Below are 15118 nucleotides of genomic sequence, written 5' to 3' on the forward strand. Positions count from 1 at the left end.
AGAGAGAGGGCATGCAGGATGAAGAGGACAGAAAGATGCTCCATATATACACATAGGGATACCATAATGAAACCCACCAAATGCTGTTTGAAAAGGAGAGGGGAATGGTAATATAATGGAGGGATGAATGTGGTCAAAGTTCACTGTATGCATGTATGGAATTATTACAATGAAACTCCCTCATATTATTAACATATGCTAATTGAAAAATAAAACAAATTTAAATAATATTTTTAAAAGATTCCCATGGAGTATATATTAGCACCTCCATTTTCCAGATAAGGAGTCTGAGCCTTTGAGAGACTCAAGGACTTTCTAAAGCTGCACGAGTAGACAGTAGCCTAGCTGGGAATCAAACCCAGGTCTGCCTGACTCCAAGAACCAAGAGGCCCCCAGAAAGTTGAGGTAAGCCTGGGTGCAAATGCTAACTAAGGATAATAGGGGAAATGGAGTGATTTTAGCTAAGCTAAAATCTCAAATTAAATAGCCCTGGTTCCTGGAGAAGACACAATAGGGGAGTAAGTTTTCTGATAGTGGAACTAACCAGGAGATAGAGCCACACTAACAAAGGTTCGTGATGCTTTTTAACACAATTTGGTAACCACTTGACTTTTACTCTGGCTAAAAGGAAGCATTTCTCCTCAACCAAATTTTTAAAATCCAACAGAATGAAGCAGACTTCAGTAACCTTTGTGGGGTGGGGGAGCTTAGGTTTATGTGCTGCCTTCTTGCTTTTAAGGAAAGCCAGTACTGACTTCTATCCCTCCATAATGACGCTGGTTTGCACACCAAGGCCAGAGCAGGGCAGGATTTCCCCAGGTTATTACATTCAGGACGCATTAGGCCATTGAGAACACAGGTTGGGGACTTAAGGAGTCTTTGTTTCCCAATTTAAGATGCACTAATCTACAGACTTTAAAGTATGAATTGTGGGTGGCATAGGGAAATTGGGACGGAAGACTAGCCTTATGTGGCTGTCTGAGAAGTTAGGGAAATTGACAGATTCGCAAGCCGGGATAATGAGCAGGAGGTCAAGGTCAGAGCTGGGTAAAGAGGAGCCACAGAAAGGCTGGGCTGGCATCGACCCCAGAGCTACACTGTGCGCTCTGAGGACGCGCAGTAGGAGGGATTTATTTGTGAAGGAGAAAGGCAGATAAAATGGACTTAGAAATTATTTGTCTGGGGCGAGGCGCCCGAATGTAGAGTCCACTAGCTTTGCGAGCACCTTCATAGGACGTGCCTAGAAGCATGGCTCCTCTTCTTTATTCTTCCAAGAGTGCCAGGATTCAGCCAAAGGGTCCGCTAGATGGAAAAGTCAAAACTAAACGCCACAGTTTACTTGATGTCGTCCAGACACTGTCATGATTCTACAAGTCATCGTACACTGCTTGATTTTGATGGCTCGGAGCTTTTATCTAACAAGGCCAATCCCGCCCTGTCGGGTTGCATAGGGAGTGATTTCTGCAGGCCACGCAGTGAGGAAGCACGGGCCTTATGTACTCAGGGACCTCTTTCCACTTTGCCACTTGTCACTGACCGCGGAGAAACAAATCCCTTTAAGCCCCGACCCTCAGCGTCCTCATCCAGAAAGTGAAGGGGATTCTCAGGCCTTCTTAAAAGAATCGTGTTGGTGGTGGGAGGAAAATGGGTGTGACAAATGTCATAATTCTAGTGACAGCAAACTGGGATGGGGCTGTGGCTTCAAATTGCTGAAGAAAAAGAAGTTAAACATACTCAGCTGGAGTTTTCAGAATTTCTAAATGAACTGTGGTCGGTCAGATTGCTTCATTCTTGTGGGCTGCCTCTCATATCCTACACCTAAGCGAGGCACCCCTCCACCTCGCGTAGGCTTCGATCGATTTCTGCTTTTTAAGTGAAAGCATTTTTTGTTGCCGCTGTTCCGTACACCAAGAGAAGGGATGGGTCCCTTGGCCTCTGCTCTCACCCACCACCCTAGGTCTCCCGAGTTTTCCGCACGTGAATGCGTTTTTCTGGTTGATCTCCAAAGACCTTGCAGTATTTTAGAAAGCTGAGCGGGTGCGGAGATCGGAGACCGAGCATCATCCCCTCCCCGAGGTCGTGCAGCCCGCGGGGCCCCTCCCCGGCTCCCCTTCGGCGGTGCAGCAGCCGCCTCCCGAGCCGGCGCGCGGGGCGGTCCGCGCAGACCCCGCGGAGAGCCAGGGCCCCCTCCCGCCCGGCGCTCGCAGCCCCTCTCCGCCAGTAGCAGCGCTGCTGTCTTCCCACAGGACCGGGAGGACGCTGGAGCCTGCAGCGCCCCCGCCCCCTCGCTTTTTCTTTCTTTCCTTGCTTTGGGATCTTGCTGCCGGAGCCGCGCGAGGTTCTGAGAAGAAAAGAGCGAGGGACCGGAGCCCAGGCTTCTGCTGCGGCGCGGGAACAGAGCTGCTAAGGGGACACAACATCCGCCGTGTACCCCGGGTCCTCGCCACCCTGGCAGCAATGTGAGGAAGGCAAGCCTGCCTTGGAAGAGGTCCCAGGGAGCAAATCGGAGGTCCGCAGCGTCGCGGGACGGGAGCGGCGAGGAACCCAGGCTCCCAGTCTTTGGCAAGAGCACAGTGGAGCTCCCCACCCTCCCCGCACTCTGCACAACTCCGGGGCCACCAGCGCGCGACTCGACCGAGTCCCACTTCCCGCCGACTCGCCCGGAGGGAGGGCGGCACCTGCCCGCCAGCCCGCACCCCTGGTAGTTTTAGCTTTCCCCGCACCTGCGTGATCCCCCACGCCCAGGTGGCGAGCTCTGTGGCTCTTGATCCCCGCAGCGCCCCTGATCCGATGGAAAGCGCGCCCTCCGAAGCTCCCTAATCGCTGGCGCCACCGCCGTCCAAGCTGCGCACTGGGGTTCCCCCGGCTAGTCCCCTTGTGGGGCGTGCGAGAGACCGGGGAACGCGCGCCATGAAGTCCGTGCTGTTCAGCCGCTTCTTCATCCTCCTGCCCTGGATCTTAATCGTCATCATCATGCTCGACGTGGACACGCGCAGGCCTGCGCTCCCTCTCACCCCGCGCCCGTACTTCTCTCCCTACGCGGTGAGCCGCGGAGGGGCCCGAGTCCCGCTCCGAAGGGGCAGCCCGGGGCGCGATGCGGCCAAGCGCAACGAGTCTCGGCCACGGCCGCACCCCGAGCCGCCGCTGCCCACCATCTATGCCATCACGCCCACCTACAGCCGCCCGGTGCAGAAAGCCGAGCTGACCCGCCTGGCCAACACGTTCCGCCAGGTGGCGCAGCTGCACTGGATCCTGGTGGAGGACGCGGTGGCGCGCAGCGAGCTGGTGAGCCGCTTCCTGGCGCGGGCCGGGCTGCCCAACACGCACCTGCACGTGCCCACGCCGCGGCGCTACAAGCGCCCGGGGCTGCCGCGCGCCACCGAGCAGCGCAACGCGGGCCTCGCCTGGCTGCGCCAGCGGCACCAGCACCAGCGCGCGCAGCCGGGCGTGCTCTTCTTCGCCGACGATGACAACACCTACAGCCTGGAGCTCTTTCAGGAGGTAGCGGCCGGTCCGCCCCCCTGGGGTCAAGGGCGGGAGGGGCCCGGGGCCGGCTGGGCTAAGGCCGCGCTCGCTGTGCGCTTCGGCTGCACTTTGGAGTTCCCAGTCTTCGGGGCGCGCATAGGTCTCAGCGCCGAACCGCTCCTCGCAGGCAGTCCGCAGCTGTGCGGGGTGGTACAGGGGGTGAGGACTGGTGTGGCATGCGGGGACGGAGTCTGCCCTGGGTTTTCTGGGACCAAGATCGGCCCAAGGAAATAGCGCACAGGTGGTTTGCAGGGACCGGGCCCCGACCTGCTTGAGGATGGAGCCCAGAATGGGAGGCAGGCTTGGTGTAGGTGCAGAATGGTGTAGGGAGAAAGGTGATGTCGGTAACTAAAAGTCAGCCGAGGTACAGTCTCCTAGTATGGAAATGGTTGCTAGGGAAAACACTTCTCACACTCCACAGGAAAAAAAAAAAGATCTTTTCTGCCCCTGAAAATGACCTCTTTGTCAAAGAAACCGTGTCTGGATGCGTTGGGATTGTTTTTCCCTGTGGTTGTGTTTCTGCAGCCCAGGGCATCATCTGGCTTGCCTGACCCCTTTTCCTGACCTTTCCCTAAGACCTCTATCTGGCATGGTGAAGTAGACAGGCCGCACTCGTACTGGCCTCTTGCTTCAGGGGCTCTCTGTGAGATCCCGTGTGCAGCCTGTGGCTCCTGCTGCTGAGGTGCTATGTGTGTTGCAGGGAAAGCCACCACACACACTACCTGCAAGCATGGGGTCAGAACCTGTGGAGTCGCTTGAGGCCGCTGTTTTGCAGTGGGGTTGTGGGGAGTCTGCATAGGAGACGAGTGGGGGTTTTCCAGTTTTCATCTTCCCCATAGGGTTAGAGCTGAAGGAAATCTGGATTTGTCTATGGGACTGTTGCAGTTCCTCCACCTGAAAATCCCTGGCATCCTGCTCCTAGAGGCTCTGCATCGTCCCCTTTCCCCAAGTAAACTGGACATTGAGAATGTGTGAGCTATGCACTAAACTTGTAAAATAATCTGTCTAGTAATCCAATATCCTAAGTGTCCCCTACTCTCCCCCACACTTTCATTCTTATCTCAGTACAGTTTGCTTTCTTAACCTCAGTACAGTTTCTCTGTCCCCTTCCTGTTTAATTTTTGTCTGTGTGGTCTTCAAAACTGCATTTCTTAAAGTTAACTGCTGCCTTCATTTCTGTTTATCCTCTCCTTCCTGAATAAGAGGAATAGTAATTGTTCTTCTTTTTTTCATCCTCTCACTGCATGGGGCTTCCTGTCCATGTTTCTTCAGAGAAATAAGCTTGGTAGAGTTAGTACAGTCTTTATTATAACCATGATTACAGTTATTATCTGATTGTTTTAAAGTCGGGCTTTTATTTTAAAGTTGGCCTGTTTCAATGCTCTTTTCCCTGAAAGAAGTGGCTTTACATATTCTGAAGCAAACCATTTCAATGCTCAGAATTTTAAAAACAAGTCTTTTTTTTCCTCCTTGTCCAACTTGGAAGTTGCCTTATCTGTAAAAATGTGTGTTCTTTGTTTAAGTAAAATAATACACATCCCTGTTAATTAACATTTGATGGGGCTAGATTGAGAAAAATATCATCTTCCCAGCGTTTTTTGCCTGTTGGGGTGAGGTGGGGAAGAGTGAAGCTGGCACATGCCACAGTGAAACATTCAGAATACAGTCTTCCTTTGATGCTTCCCGAGCTGAAAGGAGGGCTTGTTGGGGAGGTTATTAAGAAGCAGGAGAAAAATCAGTAGTTTTTTTTTTTTCTCCCCATTGGTCAGTGGAGAGAGATCAGGTGAAGATAAAAAGAAGAGGAGAGGATAGGAAGAAAAAAACAGTATTGACAAAGAGGAAATTATAAAGAAAAGTTATGCATGATTTTTAAGACACTAAAATTTTGCATAGTTGGAAGTAATGAAATAATCAAAATAAATATTTTGTGCTACTTTTTATGGGGAGGTGCTAACTATACAAATGTCACAACAGATTTATTGTTTACTTTGCTGAACAAAGTTTAAGTATAATATACACATTTAGAATGTACGTTCTCCATCTCCTTAACTTTAATTTCATGACGAATATGTTTCTCCACCACTGCCCACAGTTCTCTTCCCCCCCAGCCATAATGTTTTTGCACACATTAGGCCTTTGTTTGTCATGAATGTTTTACATTTAGTTTTTCTTGTTACAACTTTTTGTCCTTGCGTGGCAAGCAGCATTGAACTTGATTAGTGGAGTTTATGCATTCTTAGTCTGTGCATTTTCCAGAATTTGAAGTTCATTTTTCCTTTAAACCTTAGTTTCCTTAATAGGCTGGTCTGCCACACACCATACTGGAATTAATGATTCTATGTGGACTAAAAGATAGGATCCAGTAAAACACTTGAAAGCAGCAGCGTCTTGGGGGAAGGAGAAGATTCTGATCACAGATACTACAGGGCTTAGGCGTATGTCTCTGTCCTGCATGACGTGCGCACACACAAATTAGTTTTTAAGTAATTCACAGTACTTGAGGAAAAAATGTCCCAAGTCAGTCTTCATCTTTTATTCTAGTGCTTCTAATTTCCATGGTTGACGTTAAAGTAGATAAGATAAAAGGAGGAAATGAACCAGGTACAAATTAGCTCACTGAGTATTGGCTGCAAATGAAGGAAAGGAAAGGATGAAAGGTCTCCAAATTAAATTAAAGACGCAACAGGCAATCTGTGTTCAATTATTCCTCCCTGGTAACTGGAATAAGGCTTTTTTCCTCCATACAGCTAATTTTCAGCTTCCCTTTTCAACTGAGTTGTGCTGCCAGGAAAGAAATATTTTCACTGAACAGCCCTGTGTGAACTACCAATTTCATTTGCAAATTAAGTTGGTTGTGAGTCCTAGCCACCAAAACTGTCCACCGTGACAAGAAGGTAATAGGTTTTTTTTTTTTTTTTTTCAGGTTTCAAGCATCTGAGAGCTACTCCGGTTATTTCTGTGGCATTGATAGGGTTTGCACCCTGGATCACTGGTAATCCTGCCTGCCCAGGCTTCCTATTGATCTAGCTCTCTGGAAAAGCTTATTTGCAAAGGATTTAAGCTGCTTTTATAAAAGCTACAACTACAGTTAAATGTGACTTTATATCATATTTTCAAAGCCACTGTTGATCAGATTTTTTTTCTTCCCTAGAAAACTTTCAAAGCTAACCTAAGTTCAGACTGGATGTTTTTCAGGTGAAGTTGGTTTCACCTTTGGAAGTCAATTGAAAGGTTAAAAAGAGCACTTTCCAAGCAAGAAGCAAAACACACTAAAAAAAAAAAAAAAAGAAAAGAAAATCAACCTTTATGAGATAGACTGGAAGACAAGCCAACTCAGACTTTTCAGATCCCCTGAAAAGAATTACTTAATGAGGCTGCTTCTTGAAGATGTTTCTGGAAGGCAGTGAGCTAGCATAAAGAGGTCCCACATCTGAATTTTGTTTTGGGCACTGTTAAGCTGTGTGTGCTAGGCAGATGAAGCAGTTGAGACTTCATTTTGTCTTGGTTCTTTTCTGAAGAATGTGTGTGCTTCCTCTTATTCATGCTGCTCACTGGCACCATAATCCACAGGACATTTGAGTTTACAGTGCTTGGCACTTTCTCCCCTAAATAGAAACTCTGTGTGGATCCTGATTTGCTTTGCTTTTACCCCTGGTCCCGTTACTTCACTTAGGGTGACTACCTTCTTAAAGAAACCCAGACTAGTCTCTTAGATGTAGCCTAAAAAGACCACCTGAAATGTTCCCCTTTATTTTCTTTCTTCTCCTTTGAAAGCATATTGATAGTCATGCCATAGATCTGGCAAAATGTGAGAGTTTTATTAAAAAGTATATAGAAAAGTACAGCCAGTTTTCTTAGGCTATAAATGTTAGATCTATAGATTTTCTTTACTCTCTCTGCGTGTATATTACTTTGAATCATGGCTTATTTTTAATGGTTTTCATTTGGATTTTGGTATTTTAATGGGCCAGAAATAACAATTTCTGTCTAAAAGACATTCCCCGATCAGCCTCTCTCTATTGTCTTTTTCTATCAGTCCTCTTCCATCACCTTCCTTTTCAATGACCATTCTCTCATGAATAAGCATGAAGACATGTCCAGATTATTGCTCGATGCAATGAATGTTGTCTTTTAAGTATTTAGGCTGGCTTTTTCTTCCTGGAAACTATAGTGGGTGACTCCATTTTCTTCTGTCTACTCCACTTGCCTCTAAATTACGAGCTGGTAAATTTTTTCTTGTGTGAACAGTCATGGAATAGTAATTGCTTTTAAGGCAGGCTGCAAAAAGCAAAATAGAAGAACCAAAGTCTATGGTCTTATTTATTAGCTATTCCAGGTAGTATTCAGGTATTCGTGTGTGTGTGTGTGTGTGTGTGTGTGTGTGTTCACAGAATTGAAAAATGTTCAGATAGAACTACTCAGACCTTTTGGAATATTTGCTCAGTTGGTTAAGATAGCACATTCTTGTATGTTTGATTCACAGCACTATTGAAGGATAAAATTTTACATCTTGCATGATTCTCAAATTCTTCCCCCCAAACATGTTCTGACAGTCCACAGGTAAGTAGGGAGGATGGTTACATTTCCAATTTACAGAAATAAAACTAAAGTAATTCATTCTTTTATTCATGCCTGGTAATTTTTTGTGTACAACTTTAAATAATTGTAAAAAACTACCCTATACACAGACACCAGCAAAATAAAATATAGTTGACATCAATTGAGTACTTTCTGTGGGTGAGAATTCACCCTTAGGGTTTTGCTTACATCCCCTTCAGCTCACCTTACCTACTGAGATAGGTATGAGTACTGTCTGCCCCCAGTGCCTTCCCAATACTCTTACTGAGGTCTGAGCACGGTCCTTTGGTGAGTGAAGGAATTTAAACAAGTGCAAGCTGACTGTGGTGTCATGTTTACTACTAATCATAAGATTAGTAACCCCCCCTCCCGCCCCTTTTTGGTGCTACTGTGTTTTCAACTCATCTTCAAGTTTGCTAGGCAGGTTCTTTACCACTTGAGCCACTTTTTGTTTTAGTTATTTTTCAGATAGGGTCTTGCCTGATTTGTTTGTTTGTTTGTTTGATTTTGGTGCTGGGAATTGAATCCCAGGCCTCATGAATGCTAGGTAATTGCTTTACTACTGAGCTATACCCTCAGCCCCTTTCTTCTTCTCTTCTTCCTCTTCCTTTTCTTCACTGTTAACTATTTTAAATAGACAGAAGTTTTATACATTTATGGTATGCAGCATGATTTGATATGTGTATACCTTGTGGGATGACTGTAACAAGCCAGTTAACATTTGTTATTCTCACATGTATTTTTGTGATGAAGAGAGCAATAATAGGAAGGAACAAGGGTTTTTGCTGGTTGAGATAAGGATAGCTATACAGGGCATTGACTCACATTGATTTTTTGTGCGTGGGTGTTACCTTCTAGGTTAATTCTTTTTGATCTAACCTTTTCTCTAGTACCTGTTCCCCTTTTCCTATTGGCCTCAGTTGCTTTTAAGGTATCTGCTTTAGTTTCTCTGTGTTAAGGGCAACAAATGCTAGCTAGTTTTTTAGGTGTCTTACCTATCCTCACCCCTTACTTGTGTGCTCTCGCTTTTATCATGTGCTCATAGTCCAATCCCCTTGTTGTGTTTGTTTGCCCTTGATCTAATGTCCACATATGAGGGAGAACATACGATTTTTGGTCTTTTGGGCCAGGCTACCCTCACTCAGAATGATGTTCTCCAATTCCATCCATTTACCAGCGAATGATAACATTTCGTTCTTCTTCATGGCTGCATAAAATTCCATTGTGTATAGATACCACATTTTCTTAATCCATTCGTCAGTGCTGGGGCATCTTGGCTGTTTCCATAACTTGGCTATTGTGAATAGTGCCGCAATAAACATGGGTGTGCAGGTGTCTCTGGAGTAACCTGTGTCACAGTCTTTTGGGTATATCCCCAAGAGTGGTATTACTGGATCAAATGGTAGATCCACGTCTAACTTTTTAAGTAGCCTCCAAATTTTTTTCCAGAGTGGTTGTACTAGTCTACATTCCCACCAACAGTGTAAGAGGGTTCCTTTTTCCCCCGCATCCTCGCCAACACCTGTTGTTGGTGGTGTTGCTGATGATGGCTATTCTAACAGGGGTGAGGTGGAATCAGCGTGGTTTTAATTTGCATTTCCTTTATTGCTAGAGATGGTGAGCATTTTTTCATGTGTTTTCTGGCCATTTGAATTTCTTCTTTTGAGAAAGTTCTGTTTAGTTCACTTGCCCATTTCTTTATTGGTTCATTAGTTTTGGGAGAATTTAGTTTTTTAAGTTCCCTATATATTCTGGTTATCAGTCCTTTGTCTGATGTATAGTTGGCAAATATTTTCTCCTACTCTGTGGGTGTTCTCTTCAGTTTAGAGACCATTTCTTTTGATGAACCAAGATCTTCCTGATCCCATCCCTACCTTTTCTTTCTCCTTCTATCATTTTGTTTATGAAAACTTTATCTCCTCCCTCACTGTCTCTAACTTATAGACCATTTGATATTTTACATTATTTTTTTCAAGCCTGGTGAAAGTTGCCAATTTAGTGGATAAACCGTAGTCCTAAAATTTTAAACTGTGTTCTTATGAACAGGTAAGACTTGCAAGAAAATAGACATTAAAATAATTTTTTCTTCAGTGGGTGTGTCTATACCAGCAGCTCTGTCTACCCAGTATCTATCTTGTCAGGGCAGACAGAATTGAATGGAGGAGTGACTTTCAGGGTAGAATGGAGGGTGGGAATATATTGAATTGTTTCCAGAGGCTCCCTGGCTGACTGTTGGGACAGAGAGGAGGAACTGGGGTCTGAGCCAGTTTGAGGTGATGCTATGGTAGGTGGAGACAGCTGCAGGCTAAGCTGAGGCAGTCCCTCCCTTTGAGGTCATGGACAGACGTGGCTATGGGAAACCACGGCTCCCACACTAATATGCTCCTTTTATTGGCTGCTGGTGGCTTGCTCTGCCAGATGCACCTCACTGCCTGCTCCTTGGTAGGAAGTGGGGTTTGTTGATTTTCTCATCTGATTTCTTCTGGGACTGGGAATTGTCCTGAATTAAAACCAAAATGAACAAATCATTGGTTGAGTCTTCTGTGCTTAAAAAAATAAAATAAATAAACCCTTGGAGATGGCTCTGCTGAGGGGGTGATCACATTCCCTGTGAAATGCCAGATCATCTGGTCCTTTTCCCAAAATAAGTCAAAACTCGGTAGTTTCTTGTTTTAATCAGTCTCCTGTATTGGTAGAAGTTTAAATGGTACATGTGTCCATATTGAATTGAAGACCATTGTCCCTGCAGCTTGACTGCAGGCTTATCATGTGCCTCTTCACCAGGAGGATGAACGGTGACAACTGCAGTATTCAAAAGTCTGGACCCATGTGCACTTTCTACAATATATTTACACAGTGTAGATGGAACAGCCAATCACTCAGTGCGGCCTGCATGCAGGAACGAGAGTTGGTAAGCAGAAGCTGTATGAGATGGCTGCTGGCACAGCATGGCAAAAAGCTTATAATAAGCTTTTAAAATAACAAAAGTGTAGTAAGCATATAAACCAGTAACAGTTGTTTGCTGTCCTTGTCAAGTGTCATATGCTCTACAGAATTGCATGGGCTGACGTTCCTATGACTGGCAGCATGGTGGGTTTGTTTACACCAGTGTCACCACAGACACACGAGAGATGGCACGTGCCAGCACATTCAGATGGACCTCACTAGGCCAAAGGAATTTTTAAACTCCATTATGATCTTATGGGACCATCACATAGGGGATTTGTTGTTGATGGAAACGATGTTTGTGGTGTGTGGCTGTATTTAGAAATGGTTCCTTCTTCTTTAATGAAAGCTGAGTATGCTAGATGCTGACCAGTCCTCATTAACCGAGTTTTAGCTGAGAAAATTACACCTTCTCAGTAATAGCATGTCACCTGCAAGAGCCTTTCCAACTACCTGAGCTTAGATGGCGTCATACTCAGAGGATATTTGAATATAAGAAATCAATCTTCTTTACTATGTGACAGATATTAGATGAGCACCTTACTGTATGCTCTATTAAAGCAAGCAGTACTATGGCTATAAACAGAGGGCATCCCCCTCTTTTGTCTGGACTAAAGTCACCTGCTACGTTCAGTATGCATTGTGGGAATGCAGTTGGTGGTAGGAGTAGCTGAGGAAGTGACACATGAGCTAAGAAGTAAAGGATGAGGGGACCTAGTGGGTGATGGGACAGGGAGAGGGAGCCATATTTGAAAAGTGAGAAAACAGGTTTTAGAATAGTCAGTCCTCAAAGGCGCTCCTGATGGCCAGAAGGTGGGATGATGAGAGGTTGTGGTGGAGAAGTGGGCAGCCCCTTTTCCAATCCCTGCATGTCAGAGTGAGATTCTTTTCTTTGGGGCAAGCCTTAGTGCCCCTAAAGAAAAGGAGTCTTCAGTTTCTTAGTATTTGGACATAGCATTTAAATAATATCTTCTTCCTGGATATAGTCACATCCTTCTGTGCATCTGTGATTCTGAAAATGTCCTTAGCAGTGAAGGATACACTTGCCTTTTTATTTGTATTTTGCATCTTGTTTTCAGAATGCCCATTAGGCAAATCTTTCACCTTTAACTTTTTCATCAGAAATGGATGAGATGGGAGTAGACTGACAGAAAAACTATAGACAGGTATTTTGTTGTTAATATGGGGTTCACAAGGTGCTGCTCAGGCTGGTCTTGAACTCACAATCCTCCTGCCACTGCTTACTGGGATTATAGATGTGCACCACCACACCCAGCTTATAGACAAATATTTGTACATGTAGTTATACCAAAGAAGTACTAATGCAGACTTCAGTGGATTCTTTATAGAATCTAACATTACCTTAAGTAATATAGTGTATGTATCCAGCCATTTCTCCCATTGAGATACAAGGGTCAGGGTTACTACTGTACCTCTAGTGACCAGAGTATTACCTGGCTTGTAGTAAATGCTCATTCAGTATTTGTTGAATGAGTTACAGCACAGCCTTGGTATCCACAGGTATATGGTTCTAAGGAGACCACTGTGGAAGAAAACCCATTTGTGTTCAATGCTCTGAGCTCAGAGCTGTACTGCGGGTGCTGGACTCATTTTTCTCGTAATTCTGCCCAGCTTCTGCTAAAGATCAGATTTTCACTTGATCACTTCAGTTAAGCACATTAGCTTTTACCTGGCTTTTGGGGAGTCAGACTTTCACAAAATGAAGAGCAGGGACACCCTCAGCAGATCAGTGATCTCAACACAATGAGGATGACACAGGAGGGACTGAGAGCTTGTCCACATCTGAGCTGCACAGTGCAACCATAGGCATGAAAAATTGGGGCTTTTGAATTTAGAAAAATTTTTGACCTTGCTTTGTCAAAACTGTGTGGTTAATAAATACGTGAATAAAGAGGGCTTGCTGTATAAGATACCTAGAAGTAGAAGGAATTGATTATAGAAGAAAGTAGATCCCAGAACATCCTGCACAGAGGATGTCATTCAAATGAGAGTTTTTGAAGTCTGTGCTGTCTCAAGATTATACTGAGCCCATTAAATAATGACTTAAAGATAAATGTGACCCCTATTATAACTCTAAGAGCTTTTCACACTAAAAGGACTACATGGCACCCCTATTAATGGTCCTGAAGGGGGGGGAGGTATGTCAAGGTCACTGTGTACCAGTGGAGCACTGGGCTCTAGTTCAAGTCCAGCTTCCCACCTAGCAGCTGCTTTCTGTTGGGGAGGGCTGCCCACTTCTGTGATGGCTTTGACTATAGGCAAGTTATATATAATCAGCATCCAAAAAATGTTCCATCCACGTTACCAAGAAACCACTTTCCAAAAAAGGTACCTTTTGTGTTTAATAGTTAATACCCAACTCTATAACACTTAATGCTGCTTTGATTAATTATTTATCATTACTAGTTGTAAGGCAAAGTCAATCCTGAAGAGTTTTAAAGACAGAGGCAGACAGGCATGGGATTTGTAAAAAAAAATTTAAATTGTATGAGTGATAGGAAGAACAAGTTCTCTTTCCTTGTTCTCTGCCCTGTGGGTGACCGCCCAGTTAAGGGCGTACCAGTCTCAGTTGGATACATGCCTCTACACACTGTGCTCCTGACATGTGGGCTGTGTTTGGGGGCCTGGAGAGGAGGAGACAGGTGTACATGACTTTCCCAAATTAGTCCGTACCCCAGTCGCACTGCATCACCTGGTATCTTAATTATACCGTTGGGTATTACCAGAGTGATTAGAGGGACAAGAGTTAAATGGAGCTTGTGTGCAAAGGATTCTGGGAGAAAGTGAGCTGTGAGAGTAAAAGGGACATTTTTGGGCTGAGAGTTGGTGAAGGGTGTTTCTCTGTTGGTTATGAGGTCTGAGGCTCTGTGAAAGCCAGGAAGTTGGCGTGTGTGTAATTAGGATGCTTTACTTGCTGTAGGTCCTGGGTGTGGTTTTTAGTTATTGGATAGTCCCAGCACCTAGCTTGGCCGTACAGCATACTTACTTTGATTAGTAATAGAGTAATAAAAAGGATAGTAGGTTCCAGAGAGGGCAGCCTAATAGGGAGGAATAGAATAGCTAGATTTTTTTTCTTTTATTCATATGTGCATGCAATGTTTGGGTCATTTCTCCCCCCTTCCCCTGCACCCTCCCTTTCCCCTCACCCTTTTCCTTTCCCCCTCTACCCCCTTGCTACCAGGCAGAAACTATTTTGCCCTTATCTCTGATTTTGTTGAAGAGAGAATATAAACAATAATAAGAAGGACCAAGGGATTTTGCTAGTTGAGATAAGGATAGGTATACAGGGAGTTGACTCGCATTGCTTTCCTGTACATGTGTGTCACCTTCTAAATTAATTCTTCTTGAACTAACAAATAACTAGATTTTTAAGATTGCTGGTTAGAAGCCATTGTTTGGTGTGTTGGTCATTTTCTGGGATGGGAAGGTTAGGGGTGTTCCTCTTTCCAGCACTTATTGGAGGAGATAGAAGGAATCCTTTTGGGCAGCTTTATTTTGAACTTAAACCAACCCTAGCCTTGGGTGGGACACATGGGACCTAGCCTTTCGCTGGCCTTTGGCAGACAGGAGCTCACTGGGGAGCTCTAAGATGCCTGCTTCTCCTTTTAAAAACATTGCTTACAGCTTCATACACAAATGCACGTTAAAGCTTGTCTCCTGCCACCATGAGGAAGCTGTGGCAGCAGGAGCCCACCCATGGGTCTGCTTGCCGTCTTACCTGGAGGTATAGCCAGTGCTCTCTCTGAACACTCTGTGTCCCTCATGACAGCTAAGTGGCCTAACCAGGGCTCTGATGCAGTGGGTCTGTTTATATAACTCCTGGCAGAATTTTATCAAATTGCACACCCTCTGGGATATTTTCCAATTTACATCTAAATTGTAAAAATCATTGAAAATAGTTGTAAAGCATGTCTTTTCTAGTGTAATCTAAATATTGACATTTGTAAATGAAGCTTACATATATCCAGAAAAGTCTATACATACTATAACAGTGTAATACTCAAAAATTATTCACTCAATAAGCATATTTTTAAAAAAACTTGGAATT

The 15118-nt window shown here is 44.8% G+C and overlaps 1 protein-coding gene across 3 annotated transcripts in view; it reads left to right on the forward strand.

Annotated features, from left to right (window-relative positions):
• The first annotated feature begins 2301 nt into the window (after positions 1 to 2301).
• B3gat2 (beta-1,3-glucuronyltransferase 2) overlaps positions 2302 to 15118 on the forward strand; it is a 65280-nt gene continuing 52463 nt past the window's right edge. The window contains exon 1 of one of the 3 annotated variants that reach the window (XM_074080273.1): positions 2302 to 3501. In XM_074080273.1, coding sequence (XP_073936374.1) covers positions 2911 to 3501 — 591 coding nt within the window. In that variant the 5' untranslated portion in view covers positions 2302 to 2910. The remainder of the gene's footprint in view (positions 3502 to 15118) is intronic. The other 2 variants (XM_074080258.1, XM_020167287.2) reach the window with 2 other exon arrangements.

Source organism: Castor canadensis, chromosome 1 (genome assembly GCF_047511655.1).
Source record: "Castor canadensis chromosome 1, mCasCan1.hap1v2, whole genome shotgun sequence".
NCBI classification, from domain to species: domain Eukaryota; kingdom Metazoa; phylum Chordata; class Mammalia; order Rodentia; family Castoridae; genus Castor; species Castor canadensis.